The 17,175-nt window shown below is 49.3% G+C and overlaps 1 protein-coding gene across 1 annotated transcript; it reads right to left on the bottom strand.

The window, feature by feature from the left end:
- Positions 1-440: 440 nt before the first annotated feature.
- On the bottom strand, positions 441-6,678 carry PDX1 (pancreatic and duodenal homeobox 1). The gene is made up of 2 exons (XM_002748914.6): positions 6,150-6,678; positions 441-2,329 (listed from the first exon to the last, which is right to left on the bottom strand). The coding sequence occupies exons 1-2, from the start codon at positions 6,550-6,552 to the stop codon at positions 1,884-1,886; spliced, it is 849 nt and encodes a 282-aa protein (XP_002748960.1). The 5' UTR covers positions 6,553-6,678; the 3' UTR covers positions 441-1,883.
- Positions 6,679-17,175: the final 10,497 nt, after the last annotated feature.

The raw sequence follows: 17,175 nt of genomic DNA, 5'->3' as shown, positions 1-17,175 counted from the left end.
GGGTGCTTCAACTCGAAACCCAAGTGCAATATTTCTTAATTACCTGGTTTTCTCCGATTAGTATCGGAAAAAAATAGACGCTGACCGGCCTGACCAACATGGTAGAAACCCCGTCTCTACTAAAAATACTAAGAGTAGCCACGCGTGGTGGTGTGAGCCTGTACTCCCAGCTACTCAGGAGGCTGAGGCAGGAGAATCGCTTGAACCAGGGATGTTGCACTGAGCCGAGATCCCTCCACTGCACTTCAGCCTGGGCGACAGGATGAGCCCTGTCTCAAAAAAATAAACAAACAAAAACCAAAACCACCACCAACAAAAACCCCATAAAATTAAAAAAAAAAAAAGAAAAAGAAAAAGACAAAAACGCGGATTTAATTTTTTAAAGTGAATTTGAATCATCCCACTGCCAGAAAGGTTTGAATAAATGCGAGGAGAATCAGTTTTTATCGCTTCCCGTATTATGCGTATTTATTAAGCCTTTCCCACAAACATAACCTGAACACAAGGCCTGGAATGCACAGATCTGTTTGTAAAGAACTGTTAGGTAATTTTAAAACGTTAAATAAGATAACGGTTTTCCAAACACTCCAATCAGATACGTCTTCATAATTCCTGAAGATGTGAAAATCATACTGGCTTGTGAATAGTTGTTTGTTTCCAAGGCGCACTAGGCCACTGTGCTTGCCTTCAGAACAGCCTCTACCTCCGAACAGGAATTACATCCACATCCTAAATAGAAAGTTCCAAATATTTTTGGTTTAGTGGTCACCCAGGGGTTCATCTTTCTCCTTCACCCCCAGATCTAGGCCTGTCTCCCCTTACTTTCCCTGACGGCAGCGTGGGATTAACTGGGGCACAGGGGCTCTTGCACCGCTCCTAAGCCAGCCCTGCCGCTACTCGCTCTGCCTTGCAAGATGTTCTCTTCCTCAGAAGAAAGGCGTTCAAGTTAAAAGATATGCAGTAGTGAAGTGTGCAGCTAGAGGAGAAAAGAAAGGACCAGAAGGGATAAGAAGAGGAAGAGGAGGAGGAGGAAGAAGGAAGAGGAAGAAAGATCAGGAAGAAGGAGGAGGAAGGGGAAGAGGAAGGAGAAGGAGAAGAGGAAGAGGAGGAGGAGGAAGGAAGGAAGAGGAGGGGGAGGAAGGAACAAGAGGAAGAGGAGGGGGAGAAAAGGAGAGCAGGAGGAAGAGGAGGAGGAAGAGGAGGGAGAAGAAGAGGAGAAGGAGGAAGAGGAGGAGCAAGAAGAAGAGGAGGAGGAGGAGCGGAAAGTAGGGCAGGAGGAAGAGAAGGAGGAAGGAAAAGAGTAAGAGAAGAAGCAGGAGGAAGAGGAGAGGGAAGATGAAGAGGAAGAGGAGAAAGAGGAGGGCTCATTGTATTCCACTGGCATCAATTTCACGGGATTTTTGAAAACTCAAACATTTTCTTTCAATTATTTCTAAACTTAAAGTGGTCGCCGGAGTAAGAATGGCCTTGTTTATGAGCAGACTAAGGCACTCGGTGCAGCTCCCCAGCTGTGGGTTGGGTAGTTTTCCCTTGTGTACAGTACAGTTTCCATCTTCTTTGAAGAGTCGGCTTCTCTAGAGGCGGGCAGGAGGTGCGCGAGAGCCACAAACAACGCCAATCCAGTATCACTAAAAGAGAGCCCCAACACTACAGAAACCAATGGCTCTTTTTCTTCCGGAAGATCTGCCAGCATCTACCTGCCGGGCCCCAATTGGCACATGCCCCTGGGAGAGCGGGTTTTCCCCTTCGGTCAAAGCTGGGCCCCGCAATTGCTGCCCCCTTCAACTGCCAGGGCTGGTGGTCCACGCCCGGGGTCCTTTTAGGCCTTCTGCTCCTCCTCGGCGAGTGGTTGAACCTGCCCAGCCAGGAGCAGCCCCTGCCTCTCACCGTGGTTCCTGCGGCCGCCGAGGCGCGACGCTGGAGGGCTGTGGCGACGCGCTAAGGCCAGGCGGCAGGCGGCCCTCTCGGGCGGCAGCGGGGGCAGCGGGCGGCACGGCACCTCCGGGCGGCGGCGGCGGCGGCAGCGCCAGCAGCTCCTCGCCGGAGGTCACGGCGCAGTCCTGCTCAGGCTCCGCAACCCCGCTGCCCCCGACAGCTGTCCCGCCGCCGCGTTTCTTGTCCTCCTCCTTTTTCCACTTCATGCGGCGGTTTTGGAACCAGATCTTGATGTGTCTCTCGGTCAAGTTCAGCATTACGGCCAGCTCCACCCGGCGCGGCCGTGAGATGTACTTGTTGAATAGGAACTCCTTCTCCAGCTCCAGCAGCTGTGCGCGCGTGTAGGCGGTGCGGGTCCGCTTGTTCTCCTCTGGCTCTGCCGCGTAGGCGCCGCCTGCGGGTGACACAGAGAGTGAGTGTGGCCCCCGGAGCCCTGCACAGCCCCCACCCACGCAGCACAATCCCTTCGAGGGGGGTCAGGGAGCCCTAGCCCTACCAGTTGCTCCCGCCAGAGCCACCAAGCCCCAGCATCTTATTTCAGCGACTAGTGTAGGCGGCGAAACCCTTCCTTAGTGAAGGGAGCCTTTTTTGTTTGTTTTTGAGACAGTCTTCCTCCTTTGCCCAGGCACGATCTCGGCTCACTGCAGCCTCCGCCTCCTGGGTTCAAGGGACTCTCCTGCCTCAGCCTCCCGAGTAGCTGAGATTACAGACGCTCACCACCAGGCCTGGCTAATTTCTTTGTAATTTTAGTAGAGACGGAGTTTCACCACGCTGCCCCAGCCAAAACTGAGTCGCCTCCCGCCTTGAGCCTAAGCTTGGTTCTGCCAATGAGTGGTTTTCCTTGAATGTGCTCGTGTAATCGGTGTTAATGAACTGATTGATGTTAATTTAAATGCATGTGATAGATGTTTAAACCGGCTGGATCCTGCAAAGGTAATAAAACGCCTTTAATTCAGGACTTTAAACATCCTCCTCACGGTGACCCACAGTAAGAAATACATTTTAGATCATGTGGAGTTCACACACGGACATTGTAGGTCAGTTATACTGACAAATCTTAAGGACATAAAACAAACTTTTACCACCTATGATGCTATCCACGTTTTCCCCAATATCTCATATTTCGTTAAAAAATGCTGACCTCAACCTAGTAAGTTGATTTTATGACCTGCGAAAGGGTGCGACCTACAGTTTGAAAATTTTGTGCTAATATAGGCTGTTACATATTTTGTTATATCTGACCATGTATTTCCTCTCTCTATAGTTATATCGTAATTAGTTCCAACCTCAGAGTCAGCAAATTCTCCATAATTGTTCTAATTATGGAGAAGTAAAATTCAGCCGGTCTTCTGCCCGAGAGGAGAAGGGATAGTGTTCTGGGGGTCACTGGCCAGAGTAGAACTCTGGCAGCTCCAGACTCTATGCCCTGGGTCCCAAATGCCCTCAGAGGTGTTGAGGGGAGACACAGGGGCTGTGGCCCAGCTGCAGAACCGAGAACCTGATGGAGGAGGGGGTGGTAGTGCAGAAACCAACCTCCCCCGTCTCCAAGGTGCAACAGGATGCCCGGGCCGAGGAGTTTGGAGATCCACACTCAGTGTTTGCCGCTGCGCTCAGCTAGGTCCCAATCTTTTCCTTTCTGTGCAAAATAATGACTGAACCCGGACTGTGGACCCTGGCGCAGGAAGTTCCACCAAAGCTCTGGGGAGAGGATTGTTTTAGAGCAAAGGCAGGGGACATTACTCCTGTGAATGTTGGCTAAGTTTTAAGGAATTGAAAGGTGTGTGTGTGTGTGTGTTGGGGGGCAGAGTTAATTCTGTGAGGGAACCCTCCCGGGTTTCCCCCAGGTTGAGAAGAGGCTCCAGAAGCTGAAGACAAGGCTCAGACCCTAGTCCGGGGAGAGTCCTGGTCCCTCCGGGCATCCCCGAGTCTACCTGACATCCCAGGCCTGGGAGAGAAGCGAGACTGGCTTTCAGGAAACATTTTGAAAGTCTCTCTAAAGTTCTTACATTAAACCCACATCGCCTTTGGGTTCCTGCCTTGGGCTGCGGGTTTCCTGGAGTCTCAGGGAGAGACTGCTCCGAGAGTGATTGCTCCGGGAGTGACTGCCTGGGGTGCACTATTCTGGGGGGGGGGGGACTGTGCCTAGCACCAAGAGGCAGGGGTGGAGGTGGAGAATGGTGGGAAGAAGTCAAGGGCGCAGGGTGAGGCGGTTTAAGTGCCAGCTGGCCAGCGCCGCAGAAGCAGGTGGGGGTCAAGGTTTTCCAAAACCTCTGTTGTCGTTAGCGTTTACATTCCCACTGCCAGTGAGAGCCCTTTGGTCACTTTGCTCTTCCCAGGGCAAGGTGGGTGTGCAATTTTTGAATTTCGGCTCCTTGGAAAGTTTCCCCTAGAGGAAGGCGGGGACAGCAGCCGGCCCCGCAGGCCGCTAGCAGGGGAAGAGAGGGGCTCCTTCCCCGAAGGCCGAACATAAAGCCGATTAGAGGGTAGCAGCAAAGGCCTGGGGCCAACTCTTAGCCCGAGTGTCGCCCTCTTTGGTCCCCCGAACCCTGACCAAGGCTGATTTGCCTTCAGATTTTGCTTCCTGGCTTCTTGCGTCAGCCTAAGCCCAAGGCCTCCAGAGCAGAGGTCTCACAGCTTGGATTGGGAAAGGGAAGTTACTCCCCCTCACAAATCCTCTTTTGCGGCCCCGCTGTGGCCCTTTTCCTGAGGAAGGCCCAGGCCAGGAGAGCAGGAGCTCCGAGGGCCCAGGAGGCCAGAAGAGAGGCCTGGAGGGGAGGCAGCCCTGGAAGGAAACTGGGTGGGGACTGGGAGCCCCCCACCTTTGTAGGAGGGACTGCCCTCCCGCCTCCTAAGAACCCCGCATTTCCGGAGACTTCGGCGCGAGCGGGATAAGTTCGCAGAGGCGCCACTGCAGCTTCTGGCGCCCAGGTCAACTGGGTTTAGCTGGAGGTGGGGACGATTGCCTCGGAGTTCAGCACCTCTCCTGCCTCAGGACCTTCGCCTTAGCGAGCAAGGGAACTAGCAAGAGGGGAGTCCCGGGGATCCCGGGAGAGCTGGGGTCCTCCTCGCTCTCCTGCACGAAGCTCTGCCTGGCTGCGCCTGGGGTCAGTGTCCGGCAGGGCTGGCCAGACTCCGAAGACGGGCGCCAGGGATTCTCGCGGTGGGCCGGGGGACGCCGGCTGGAGCTGTTTCCCCGTGCTCCCCGCTGTCAGTTGAAAGGAATAGGCAACTATTTGCGGTGCAGGTGTGACTGGAAGTGGCTGCGGCTCGGCAGCGATGACAGTGTGTAGCGGCGACGACACTAGCCGCGCCGGAACTCAGCGCCCGCACGGGGCCGCGAAGAACCCGGGGGCTCCGCGTCTCCGGCTCCCAGCTCAGGGAAAGACCTGTTCCCGGATGGCGCCGAGGGCTGCAGGAACCAGGGCTCTTGCCTCCCCACTGGCTGGGCAGGGAAGGCCCATCTCCTTCTGCAAGATTACTTCCTGGGAAGCAGGGCGGGGAGACAGCTCAAATGCTTTCGGTTGGTGAAAACCGAATTCGCTTCGCAGATTCCTTTCCTAGCTGCCGGGCTCTGACGTTGAGCGACCGGCCTTCAGCCTCGCGGTGAGCCTCCGCCTTGCCCTAGCCCCTTCCTCTTTACTCGTATTCTGTTTCCCCAACCGGGGCCGCCGGACACTGCGGGGTTGGGTGCAGTTTCCTTTCTTTCCCTGCCTTTCTGCACCTGGAGCTCCTAGATGCCTGCCCTTCCTTAACCAAGCGCGAGGGGACCCCCGGCTCCGAAGGCAATCTGGGCCCTGGGTCAGAGGCACCCTTGTCCCTATTCAGTTTCCTCGACGTGGGCTACCGAGGAGTCCTGGGTTCCCGGTTCCTTTGGTCGAGGAGGATCTGGAGGGTCCGAAGGCCCAAGCAGGACTCAGCCTCGGTTCTTTAGGGACGGCGCTGGGAGAGCGCGGGCTCCTGGGGCGAAGATGGGCTCAGCTTAAAGGGAAGGAAGCAGTTTACCCTCCCAAGAGAGCTGGGTGGGAAAGATGCTTCAAACTGGACCAGAGAAGCGCTGCTGTGCAGGATGGTCTCGTTGGCTCCCTGATGTAGTTTAGTCCGACCCTGGATAATCCAAGGTGCTGGGAACAGAGAGAAGGCTCCTGGGAGCGCTTGAAGGTAGGGGCGCCCGGGTGAGAACCGGAAAGGAGAAAGGGGTGGGGAGCCAGGCTTACCTGCCCACTGGCCTTTCCACGAGTGAGCTTTGGTAGACTTCATCCATGGGAAAGGCAGCTGGACGCGGCTGGGCTCCTCCAGGGCGCCCGGCTCCGCTCCTTCCTGGAAGGGCCCGGCGGGCGGGTGGGGGAGCGCAAGCTGAGCCGGGAGGTGATGGTGGAGGTGCGCCACCGCGGGGTCGTCGGCGAGCGGGGGCACCTCATACGGGGAGATGTCCGGGGGGCTGCCTTGCTCTAGCGCTCCCAGGGCGCCGGGGAACGGCGGCGGCGGCAGCGGCGGCTGGCGGCCCATGTACAGGCACGCAGGGGGGCTGGCGCTGAACTCCGGCGCTGTGCCCCGCTGGAATGCGCACGGGTCCTTGTAAAGCTGCGTGGCCGCGTAGTACTGCTCCTCGCCGTTCATGGCTGTGGCCCGGGCTTGGGCGCAGGGAGCTGGGAGTCGGGAGCTGGAGCTGGGGACTTGGCACCTGTGCGGCGTTCCCACTCCCGGAGCCACCCCTGCTCGCTTTGACAGCTCGGCACTGATCTCAGAGGGAACCCACAGCCTGAGGGGACCTGCGAGCCGCCGCCGCGCCATTGGCTCTGCGGGGCCCCACGTGGCTCAGCCGGGGACCGCGATTGGCCTGGCTGACCGCCCTAAGAGGCACGGCCCAAGTACCTGCGAGCACCTGCATTCGTTCCAATTCTCTCTCATCTGAGTTTGCTGCACACCCCTGAACCGGCAGCTGGTGGTGCTCTCCAAAGTGGGCGCTCACGAAAACATTAGAACCACTCATTTATAGAAACATTTTCACTGTGGCTAAACCGTTTCTATTTTCCTATTTTCTGTTTTCCTGTATTTTTCTATTATTTTTGATAATGGGAATAGTGTTTTTTTAAATCGATAGAATTTATGAGGAGACATGTTGAGCTTTTAATTTTTTTAACTGTTGGGGAATACGATTACAAAAAAAGGTTTGCAGATCCAGCTCTCTAGGTAGGAAGCATTTTATTCTATTTTATGAAGTTTATTCACAGCCACCAAGATGTCGGTTAAAAAGTACACAAGACCCTGGCATTCGCTGCGTATTTTACTGGTGGATGTGCCGCAAGTACTTCTGGGGTGTAAACGGTAACTTCTAGAGCATTCGCAGAGACTTTTTAAAGTCTTTTTTTTTTTTTTTTTTAATGGAAGGGTATTACAAATGTTGGTTTTGGAAAATTGGGGCCCATTTGGCCAACTCAGAACGTAGCTTCCCAATACAGTGAGGGGGAAAGACGCGGTCTCCCTTTTGGGGCTGCGAGACTGGGCAGGTGTTGGCACGGGGGTTCCAGACCCTTGATGACTACTGGGCCGGGACCCTGGCGGAGTTTGCCGGTGGAGAACACCCACTCTCTTCTGCTGGCAATTGAAATAAGGCAAGCGCGAGAGGGGGAATTGGAGGAGGAGTTGCCTATTCAGAAAAAGATAAAAACACTGAATTTTCCATGATAACGTCTGTGCTTGGCTTCAACCCATTCTGTAACTTCTAGGCATTCCGGGGTCCTGACTTAAACAGGACCACTTTTTCTGCATCTGCTGGCGCGGATGGATGACCTCCGGGTGGCGGTGGCGTCCAACCCCCAGCCTAGGCATGACCGGCTAGGCCTGGCGGCCGGACCAGCCTCTGATTGGGTCCCCCAGAAATGAGGACGTTCTCGAAACGCCACTGAGGTTTTAAGAGAAACTAGACACCTTTACAGAAACGTCTCAGCAAAACAGAGCGTGAACCTCAAATAATTAAGCCAGAGAAAAATCACTGCAACCCGCCTTCCCTAAACAACTCACCCACATCCAGACATTTGAGAATCGATTTTAGTGTATTTCTTCCTACTGGAAATATTTGTGTTTTAAGTGTGGATTGAGTGCGCTATTCTGAGTACTCTTTATTTTCATTAAAAGACAAAAAGCCAGTCGGGAAGATTCTCTGCAGATTCCTTCTCTCGTGGGAGGCTGGTGTCCTCTCAGCATTTGCTCCAATGTTTAAGAACTCATGTGTGTGGCTTCCTGGCCTGTGGCCTCCTGTGTGTGGCTCCAATGTGTGGCTCCCTGGCTTGTAGATACCCTGGCTGTCACTGAAGACAGGCCAAAAGAAGCGCTTCGGAGGGCGGGGAGAGTTTCGGTGATTTCTTCAGGGAAAAGTGCCACCTGCGGTCCTGGTGGGGGCAGAGAGTGAAAGGCAGTGGGGCCCGCGCATCTAATCTCTGCGCGCCCGCGTCAATGAGTCCATTGTCTGCGGCCGCGGAGGACTCTACGCTATCACCCTGGCCGCGAGTGACCACATCGATCAGGAGGGAAGGGTGGAGGGGTGGCCGGGTCGCGGCGTGTTGACCCTTGGAGATAATCTGCCAAGTCGTCGCGGGTTGACTTGGCGACGTGGTTATGAGCGGAGGGCGAGCTCCTCTCAGGACAAAGATCGGCCACTTTTTCCCTCCCCGTCCTCTTCCTTCCCCTCCCCCTCCTCCCTGAGCACCCCACACCCACTCTGGACTCAGCCTGCGCCCGACTCTCCCTCCCCTGCTCCCCGCCTCGCCCGCCACCCCCGGAGTGTTTACTTTGCACTTCTCAACTAATTGCACATTTCTGTAAATTGGTCTCCATTTCTATGCTTCATTTGCTCCCATTTAATATTTTTGCTCGGCCCTGCAGAAAGAAAAGAGGCTCTCAGCAGAAAGCAAATCTGCCCACTGCGGTCACAGGCAAAAACCCGGGTACCCTCCCCACCCCGGCTGTGGGGAAGGAGGCAGGGAGCGCCAGGGGTGTTCACGGAGGCGGGTTCTCAGTTTCACAATTAGCATTTTCTGCTGCCTGAGACCTAATGAAGGGACCCAGGAAGCAAAGGTCAAACAGCCATTTATTAGTAGTAGTATTGTTATTATTGTTGTTATTATTGTTAGATGAGACAAAGTTATCGGGAATTTTTGATTGACTACCACCTACAGCCGAATAAAAACGCATCCCGCGGAACCCTCCGCTGAGTAAGAAAGTGTGTTGTATTTCCCTGTGGGTTTAGCTCCCGGTATCGTAAAATCGCCGAGTCCATTACAGGCGAAATGCGTTTCCGCTCTGAATCCCCGCTGACGCCTGCGTCCCCTCCAAGCCGCCTCGCCCACAACAGGCCCGGCAGCGATACCGAGCCATTAGGCAAGCGCCTTCCCGAGCCATTTAACAGCAGCTCTTATGGATAAATAAACAAAAAAGGCTGTAAACCAATTAAAGTGTGGACAGTGAAAAAGTCGTTTATTAGCAGGACGTCCAGATAGTCCTCGCTGATACTGGAGGTCCTCTCCTGCCCTCTTCCCCTTTTCCCTTCCCAGGGACCCGGTTTGCACCCTGGACAACACAGGTTACCCTGTTCTTGGTAAGTAGCTAAGTCGTCTTCGGTGGTTTCAGAGGCATGCCAAGGGCTGAATTTGGCTTGGTGATAAGATTTTTAAGCCATTGCATCTCATAATAAATAATCAAAAACCCAACAGAGGAATCCCACTTAACTCCAAGGTATACAGCATGAATGCACATGGAATTTATATTTATTTTATAACTAAATCTTTGTTGAAAATAAAAATTAAATTATTTCTTGAGTTGGAAAATTCTGTAAAGCAAACGATGTGAAATGTGGAATGAGAATCTTTCTACAATCGATCACGTTTTGTTCATTAGCCTTTCCTTCAATGAGCATGAATGCAGACAGATTTTCATTCTCCTGAGCCAAATCAATTTTTCCCTTCTGCTAGTTTACGAATACCCAAAATTTGGTACCCAGGTCTGAGAGAGGCCAGGGAAACACAGCTTGGGTTGTGGGGTTTGGAGAAAGGAAAGGACCTCAGACTTTGAATGAAAGGTTTTCCAAGATTTCTACGGCTAAGCAATCTAGTGAAAATAAGTGGAGAGCTGAGATTATTTTCCAGATGATTCAGTGCTCCCTGAACTGTACAGATAATGGCAGCTTAAAAATCGAATTTAATTGGGTAATTGTCTTATTCTCTTCCTTGTTAGCTCTCTCTGGTGTGAGAGGGGTAGAGGGGCAGAAGGGGAGGGCTCGGTGGGTCCCAGTACTGTCCCCTGCTTCCTCCAGCCACTGCTCAATGCTTCCTCCCCGGGAGTGGGGTCCCCAGACATGAATTCTTTCCACTTTTGATTGAATCCTTCTGTGGCCCTCCGTTTACTCTGCAGATGAAAGGAAAAGTATGAAAGGAAGTAGAGGCTTCAAAGGATCTGAGGTCTGCTGCTGCTTCCCACTCCCGGAGCTCCCGGTGGCCCACCCCTACAGCTCTGGACTCACCCCCTTTGACTCTCGCTCAAGGTCTCATCTCTGGCTCTACCTTTCAGATATGACATCTCCAAAAATCTCTAGAAATCCTTGCTGCTTCATTTTTGAGCTGTCCTAGGTAACCAGCTCCTTGCTTTCACACAGTTCCTTTTCTTTGCTTTCCACCTCCTCCTCCCAACACCATTTCCTGTGACTAATCCTTTGTTCTCCTAGGAGCCTCTCCTTACCTCCAGGTTCCGGCTGCAGCCCAAAGAAGGCCTGACCCACACTACCCTCCAGCCTCCTTCCTCAACCATCCTGCATTTCACATGGTTTATGGTTTGAAGGACCTAGATTTTCCATAACACGTGCTGATCAGATGCCTGTAGATCTCTTACTGTGCGCTTGCCTGCATACTCTTTTGAGTGACCAAATCTCAGTGGTAGACATATGCTCTGGCTTTGGTGGGCCATAGAAAGCTCAGGAGCTGCATCCACCTGTCCTTCACATCAGGCTCTGCCCTGCACCAGCTGTGTGTCCCATGACAAGTTACATGACTTCACGAAGCTTTCCTGTCCTTATTTGTAAAATGGAAATAACACTGTCCCATAAGCTGGCCTCATTGCATGTAGTAATCAAAATGGCAAATGCATGGAGCCAGGCATTGTTCAAGTATTTTCCACTGTTAACCCCATGAGCCAGTTACTGTTTTCCCATTTTGCAGTGGAGAAAATTGAGGCTCAGCAATGGTAAGTTACTTACCCAGAGTCATACAGCTGGTAAGCAGTAGAGCCCAGATCCAAGCTGAGATGATGTGGCTTTTATTTTTTTCTTTTTTGAGACAGTCTTGCTCTGTCGCCTATGCTGGCATGTAGTGGCACGATCTTGGCTCACTGCAACCTCTGTCTCCCGGGTTCAAGCGATTCTTCTGCCTCAGTCTCTCTAGTAGCTGGGATTATAGGCATGCGCCACCATGCCAGGCTAATTTTTGTATTTTTAGTAGAGACAGGGTTTTGCCATGTTGGCCAGGCTGGTTTTGAAGTCCTGATCTCAAGTTATCTGCCCACCATGGCCTCCCAAAATACTCAGATTACAGGCATAAGCCACCATACCTGGCCTTGATGTGGCTTTAAAATCCATTCTGTTGGCTGTGACACTATGCTATCTCACTACATTGTAGGCACTCGAAAAATATTTTTTACTGTTTTCGTGAGAATTCAATGAGACAAAACATTGAATGCTCTTGGTACTTTGAAGGCATTCAATAAATTGTCATCTCTTCCTTTCTCCCCAGCACTGCTTTTATTGTGCCTGTAAGTATTGAATTATTGGCATCCAGAAGAACGGCAGATTATCACCATGAGCTCATGTCTAAAGATATTTCCAGATGGGTAGTCCTGGAAAAGTATATGCAGGAACACTGGGAGGAGGTACTTAGTAGGTACATTACTCAGCGTTTTAGGGGAATGTGCCCCCAAGTACAGTCCTGCTTAAAAGGGGTGGAGGAGGGGGATTGCTGGAGGACCCTCATGTCAGCTATCAGCATGTCACAGAGAGACTCCACAGGTGTGAAAAGGGCAGGGCCTTCTTTTCTACAGCCAGGAAAGCCAACAGAAAGACTTGAGGGGGGTGAACTAATCACAGCTCAAAATGCCTCAGCTAGCTCAGTAGGTGTGGAACCCAGCATCTAAGTAGTGCGTTTGGGCCAGAGGCTGCTTCCCTAGCATTGTCTGTGGTTCTTGCATTCTTGGGTTGGAGACAAAGCTGTCATCATCAACTCAGAGGAAGCCTTATAATGGCTTGGGAGAGAAGGGAGTCATTCTAGTTTCTAGATCAGAGCAGAGCTGGAATCCTGCCCCGTTCCTGCTTTTCCCACATGAGAAAAAGGTCTTGGTCAACCCTGGTTGTCTTTGTGAGGGCGCAGGAATACTGCCGTCCAAGTGACCCCTCTGTGTGTCCCCCCAAATCAAGATCCAAGTAAAAATGTTAAAATTAGAAATCTATGGGGTTAAGGTGGGAGAATCAACACTTGACTCAGAGCAGCCCAAGTGAAGCCTTCTCTTCTGACAGCCTAGGCCACTTCCACAGCCTCTCTTGTAAAGATTAAGGTAAAAGGCTAACTGACTGTGGTCTCAACTTTATCATATTTTCCCATTAGGAATTCTTCCTACGGTAGAAATCTGTTAGCAGTGTATCTTTGTGCAGAGAGACACGGTATCTGAATACATTTATTTTCTGTATTCTCCAGTTACATATTGCAACACATTTAACTTTAGGCAAATCTCAGAAAAATACAGACTTTTACTAACCAATTAAATAACATGGATTTATAGGGAAGTGTTCCACAAGTGTGATTCATGAACTGTGTGTATCAAGAATCACTGGGATGCTTATAAAATGAAAACATCTGAGCCCAACCCAGACCTTCTGAATAACGATATGGGGGTGAGTAAGACTGGGAAGTCTGCATTTTAAACATACACTATCATTCTTATGAACATTATAAATTGAGAACAGCAACAGATACCTCAAGTATGATTTATTTGTTATATAGAGACTCATCTACTCTCTTAAAGAACACATGAAGCATGCACATTCAAATAAAAATATACCTGTGCATCATGAGGTTGTGGTGAGGTTGAAATGAGGAAATCTTGGAAAAATACTTAAGTCAGTGCAGAAAGCAGAAGTTCAATAGATGTTATCTGAACCCCTACATGGATAAGACTTATCAATCCTCAACATTCTCGTAGGTTTCCCTTTCTTTCGTAAACATCACCCATTTAAAATTTTTATTTATTTATCTACTTCATTTTTTTTTGAGATCGAGTCTCGCTCTATTGCTCAGTCTGGAGTGCAATGGTGCAATCTTGGCTCACCGCAACCTCTGCCTCCCAGGTTCAAGTGATTCTCTTGCTTCAGCGTCTCAAGTAGCTGGGATTACAGGTGCCTGCCACTGCGCTCAGCTAATTTTTGTATTTTTAGTAGAGATGGGGTTTCACCATGTTGGCCAGGCTGGTCTCGAACTCCTGACTTCAGGCGATCCTCCTGCCTCGGTCTCCCAAAATGCTGGGATTATAGGTGGGAGCCACCTCACCCGGCTTTATCTTGAGACAGGGTTTCCCTCGGTCACCCAGGCTGGAGAGCAGAGGCACGATTATACTTCACTACAGCCTCAACCTCCTGGCCTCAAGCAATCTTCTCTCCTTAGTCTTTGGAGTAGCTGGGACTACAGGCACGCTCTACCATGCTGGTTAACTTTCTCATTTTTATTTTCTTCAGTAAAGACAAGGTCTTGCTGTGTTACCCAGGCTGGTCTTGAACTCCTGGCCTCAGGTGATCCTCCCACCTAGACCTCCTAAAGTGCTAGGATTACAGGCATAAGCCACCTTGTCTACCACCCATGCTTTGTGACAGTATTAAGGGAGGATCAGCATGATCTTACTTTGCTATTGTGTTGACTTGGACTGAGCTCTGTAGAAACAGTGGGACTCTCCTTGAGATGTTAATGTGGCTCTAACATGGGCTCGGTGAACTTGAGCTGAGCATTTCCAGTCACAGTGGCTACCACATAAAGGCAAATAAAGGGAGGCAATAAAACCAAAGCAAATTGATTCATCTCCAGGCAGTACCATTAACTTGTGTCTTAATGCAATGCTCTGTCTACACTGAACATGACCAAATAGCTTCCTTTAAAGGTAAATGAATTTTATATAATTTGCAGCTAATTCCATTTAATTCTGCCCACATGAGCATGTGATAAGGGAATGTTAAACTGGTTAACAACAACAGGCTAAAAGGGGCGTTCAGAAGGAGCCAATGTTTGATTTCCAAGTGCTATGGTTCAACGCTGAGAAATTCAGATTACTGTGAGTGTGTTGGTTTCTTGGTTATTTGCTTTCTGTTCTCCTAGCTCCTGAGTAAAGGGCAGTGAGAAAACACTAGGATCCCATCTGTCACAATGAGGCCAGTTACAACAATAGCAACTACTTTTTTTTATAAAAATCACTCCTGGTCTGACAAACTCCCTTTGGACTGCGGGGAATCAGGAAGAGTAAAAATACTAGAATCAATAACAACTTTGTTATCTAGTAACTTAAACAACCCTTGCCTGCTGGGATGGCGGAACAGGCTTTCTTATCTTGGAAACAGGGAAACTTTCTGGATAGTAAATTATTCTTCACCAAATGTTTCTAGCTGCATTAGGTTCCTAGAGAAAGTGCCTAAGGTGGGAACCGTGCAAAATTCTAATCACTTAGACATGTTATTTTAAAACATGGGAAATAATTAGGTCTTTAAACCTAATACACATTGTTTCTTCTTTTTATTCAATAGAATGTCTGCCAGGCACGTTGGCTCACGCCTGTAATCCCAGCAATTTTGGAGGCCAAGGTGGGCGGATCACTTTAGGTCAGGAGTTCAAGATCAGCTTGGCCAACATGGTGAAACCCCATCTCTGCTAAAAATACAAAAATTAGCTTGGCCTGGTGGCACGTGCCTATCTCAGGTACTCAGGAGGCTGAGGCAGGAGAATCGCTTGAACCGAGGAGGCGGAGGTTGCAGTGAGCCGAGATCATGCCACTGCACTCCAGCCTAGGTGACAGAGGGAGATCCTGTCTCAAAAAAAAAAAAAAAAAAAAAAAAAAAAGAGTGTCAACAGTTGTATAATTATTTGAATATTGAAAACTTTAATTGGAAAGTTCTTACTAAATGTTTGGATCATCTGGTCGACTTGATCTTCCTTCTTGTATCAGCGCTTGCCCCATGCTGTGCCCTCCTGAGAACCTTCATCGTTTGCATTGGAGTCTTTAGAGTCAGGAAGGCTCTCTACTGAACAATCTACATAAAAAGTAGCAGGGAGTGGCCTAATTTCATTTGGGACTTGGACACTTCTTTCCTTGCATGTAAGTAGTGATAATTCAATTCAAGAGCCATGAAATATGCCTTATTTTGAAGAGAGCCATCTCTCCTATAGTGCAGCTGCATGCAACAGCAACTAACTACATTATGCACACACGCACCAAAGAGATTATTGTGACCCGATTCATTTAGATAATTGAAGGGAAAGTAGAAGCTGAGAAGTTTCAAGGATCAAGTTCATCTTTACTGCTCCATTTGATTTGCCCCCATGGCTGTCATGCGTATGCTGAGCTTTCAGTACAGACCCACTCATTTTGTCAGAAGCATTTGAATAAGAGCAAGTCTATCCTGAAGAGGGGCTGGGTAAAATGAGGCTGAGACCTACTGGGTTGAATTCCCAGGAGGTTAACACATTCTTAGTCATAAGATGAGATAGGAGGTCAGGACAAGATAAAGGTAATAAAGACTTTGCTGATAAAACAGGATGCAGTAAAGAAGCCAGCTAAGACCCACCAAAACCAACATGGTGACGAGTGACCTCTGTTCATCCTCACTGCTACACTCCCACCAGCGCCGTGACAGTTCACAAAGGCCATGACAACATTAGGAAGTTACTCTATATGGCCTAAAAAAGGGAGGCATGAATAATATACCCCTTGTTTAGCATATAATCAATAAATAATCATAAAAACGGGCAACCAGTAGCCCTCAGGTCTGCTCTGTCTCTGAGTAGCCATTCTTTTACTCCTTTATTTTCTTAATAAACTTGCTTTCACTTTATGGACTCGCCCTGAGTTCTTTCTTGCACGAGATCCAAGAATCCTCTCTTGGGGTCTGGATCAGGACCTCTTTCCGGTAACACCTCATAGAGGTGTCTTCAAAGTCAGCACAGGCAGCTCTATATGATATCAACAATATATTTCATGTGTACAAAATGAAATAGTATTATCTTTGTTTCCCAGATTTTATGGCCAGCATATACGTACTCTGACCTGATTTCTATTGGTTTTTCTTGGGAAAGAAGCATACATGGAACTAAAATTCAATTTAGGAGAAGAAATTGTTTTCTTTTTCTACTAGTGGTATAGTGTAAAACACAATCAATCAGTGTTGTCTACTTCATTTGCAAAGCAATTTGTTAGACTCTGCCAACATGGTCACAGTCAAACCTTGAAGTTTCTGAAAGTTAGAGATTGCCATGAATCCAGATAAACAGCAGTGTTTTCTTACCTTCCCAGCAAATTGTGACAGGTGATAACAAAAAGGCAAACAAAAGTCTAACCCCTAGCCTGGTGTAATCTTTCTCCTGGTCTGTAATTACACAGAATTTGGATTTTTCTCAAGAACATAGAGTGACATTATTTACCTTTTTATATTTATGTGACCAGTAGCCAAATTTAAATATAGTAGCTACAGAAATTCTGTAAGGAAAGGTGCTGGGAAACATTAGAATTTTCCCCTCTTTCCCTGTTGTGTTTCCTTATGAACCTCTTCCCTGTGAGCCCCAGGTTATTTTTTAAGAGAAAACTGATCTCATGCCATCTGCTATTTACAATAGTGTACGATTTTGGTTCTGATCATTGCTTGATATGATGGGAGAAAAGAACGGGAGATGGTTTCTATATATTTCAGCTGAAAAAAATAATTGAACAAAGCTGATGGTGTTTCAACAGAGTTTTTTTTCAGTATGTTGGATGAAGAGCAGTGGAGAGGCCTTGAAAAGTAGACAGCCATATGGCCTGACCTGTTTCGCATTCCTCATCGAATTCAAACTCGGTTTTTATACAAATACTTACTCAAAAAGAATGAGTTTTGTTCAACTTCTAAGAAAATCAGTAAGTAGAGCAATGGAAATAACTAGCATCTTAGCACCAAATTTTGCATGAAACCCTTACATC

The sequence above is a fragment of the Callithrix jacchus genome, chromosome 5 (genome assembly GCF_049354715.1).
Source record: "Callithrix jacchus isolate 240 chromosome 5, calJac240_pri, whole genome shotgun sequence".
NCBI lineage: Eukaryota > Metazoa > Chordata > Mammalia > Primates > Cebidae > Callithrix > Callithrix jacchus.
Note: the sequence above shows the minus strand (reverse complement) of the source record. Positions and strands in the feature narration are given on the sequence as shown.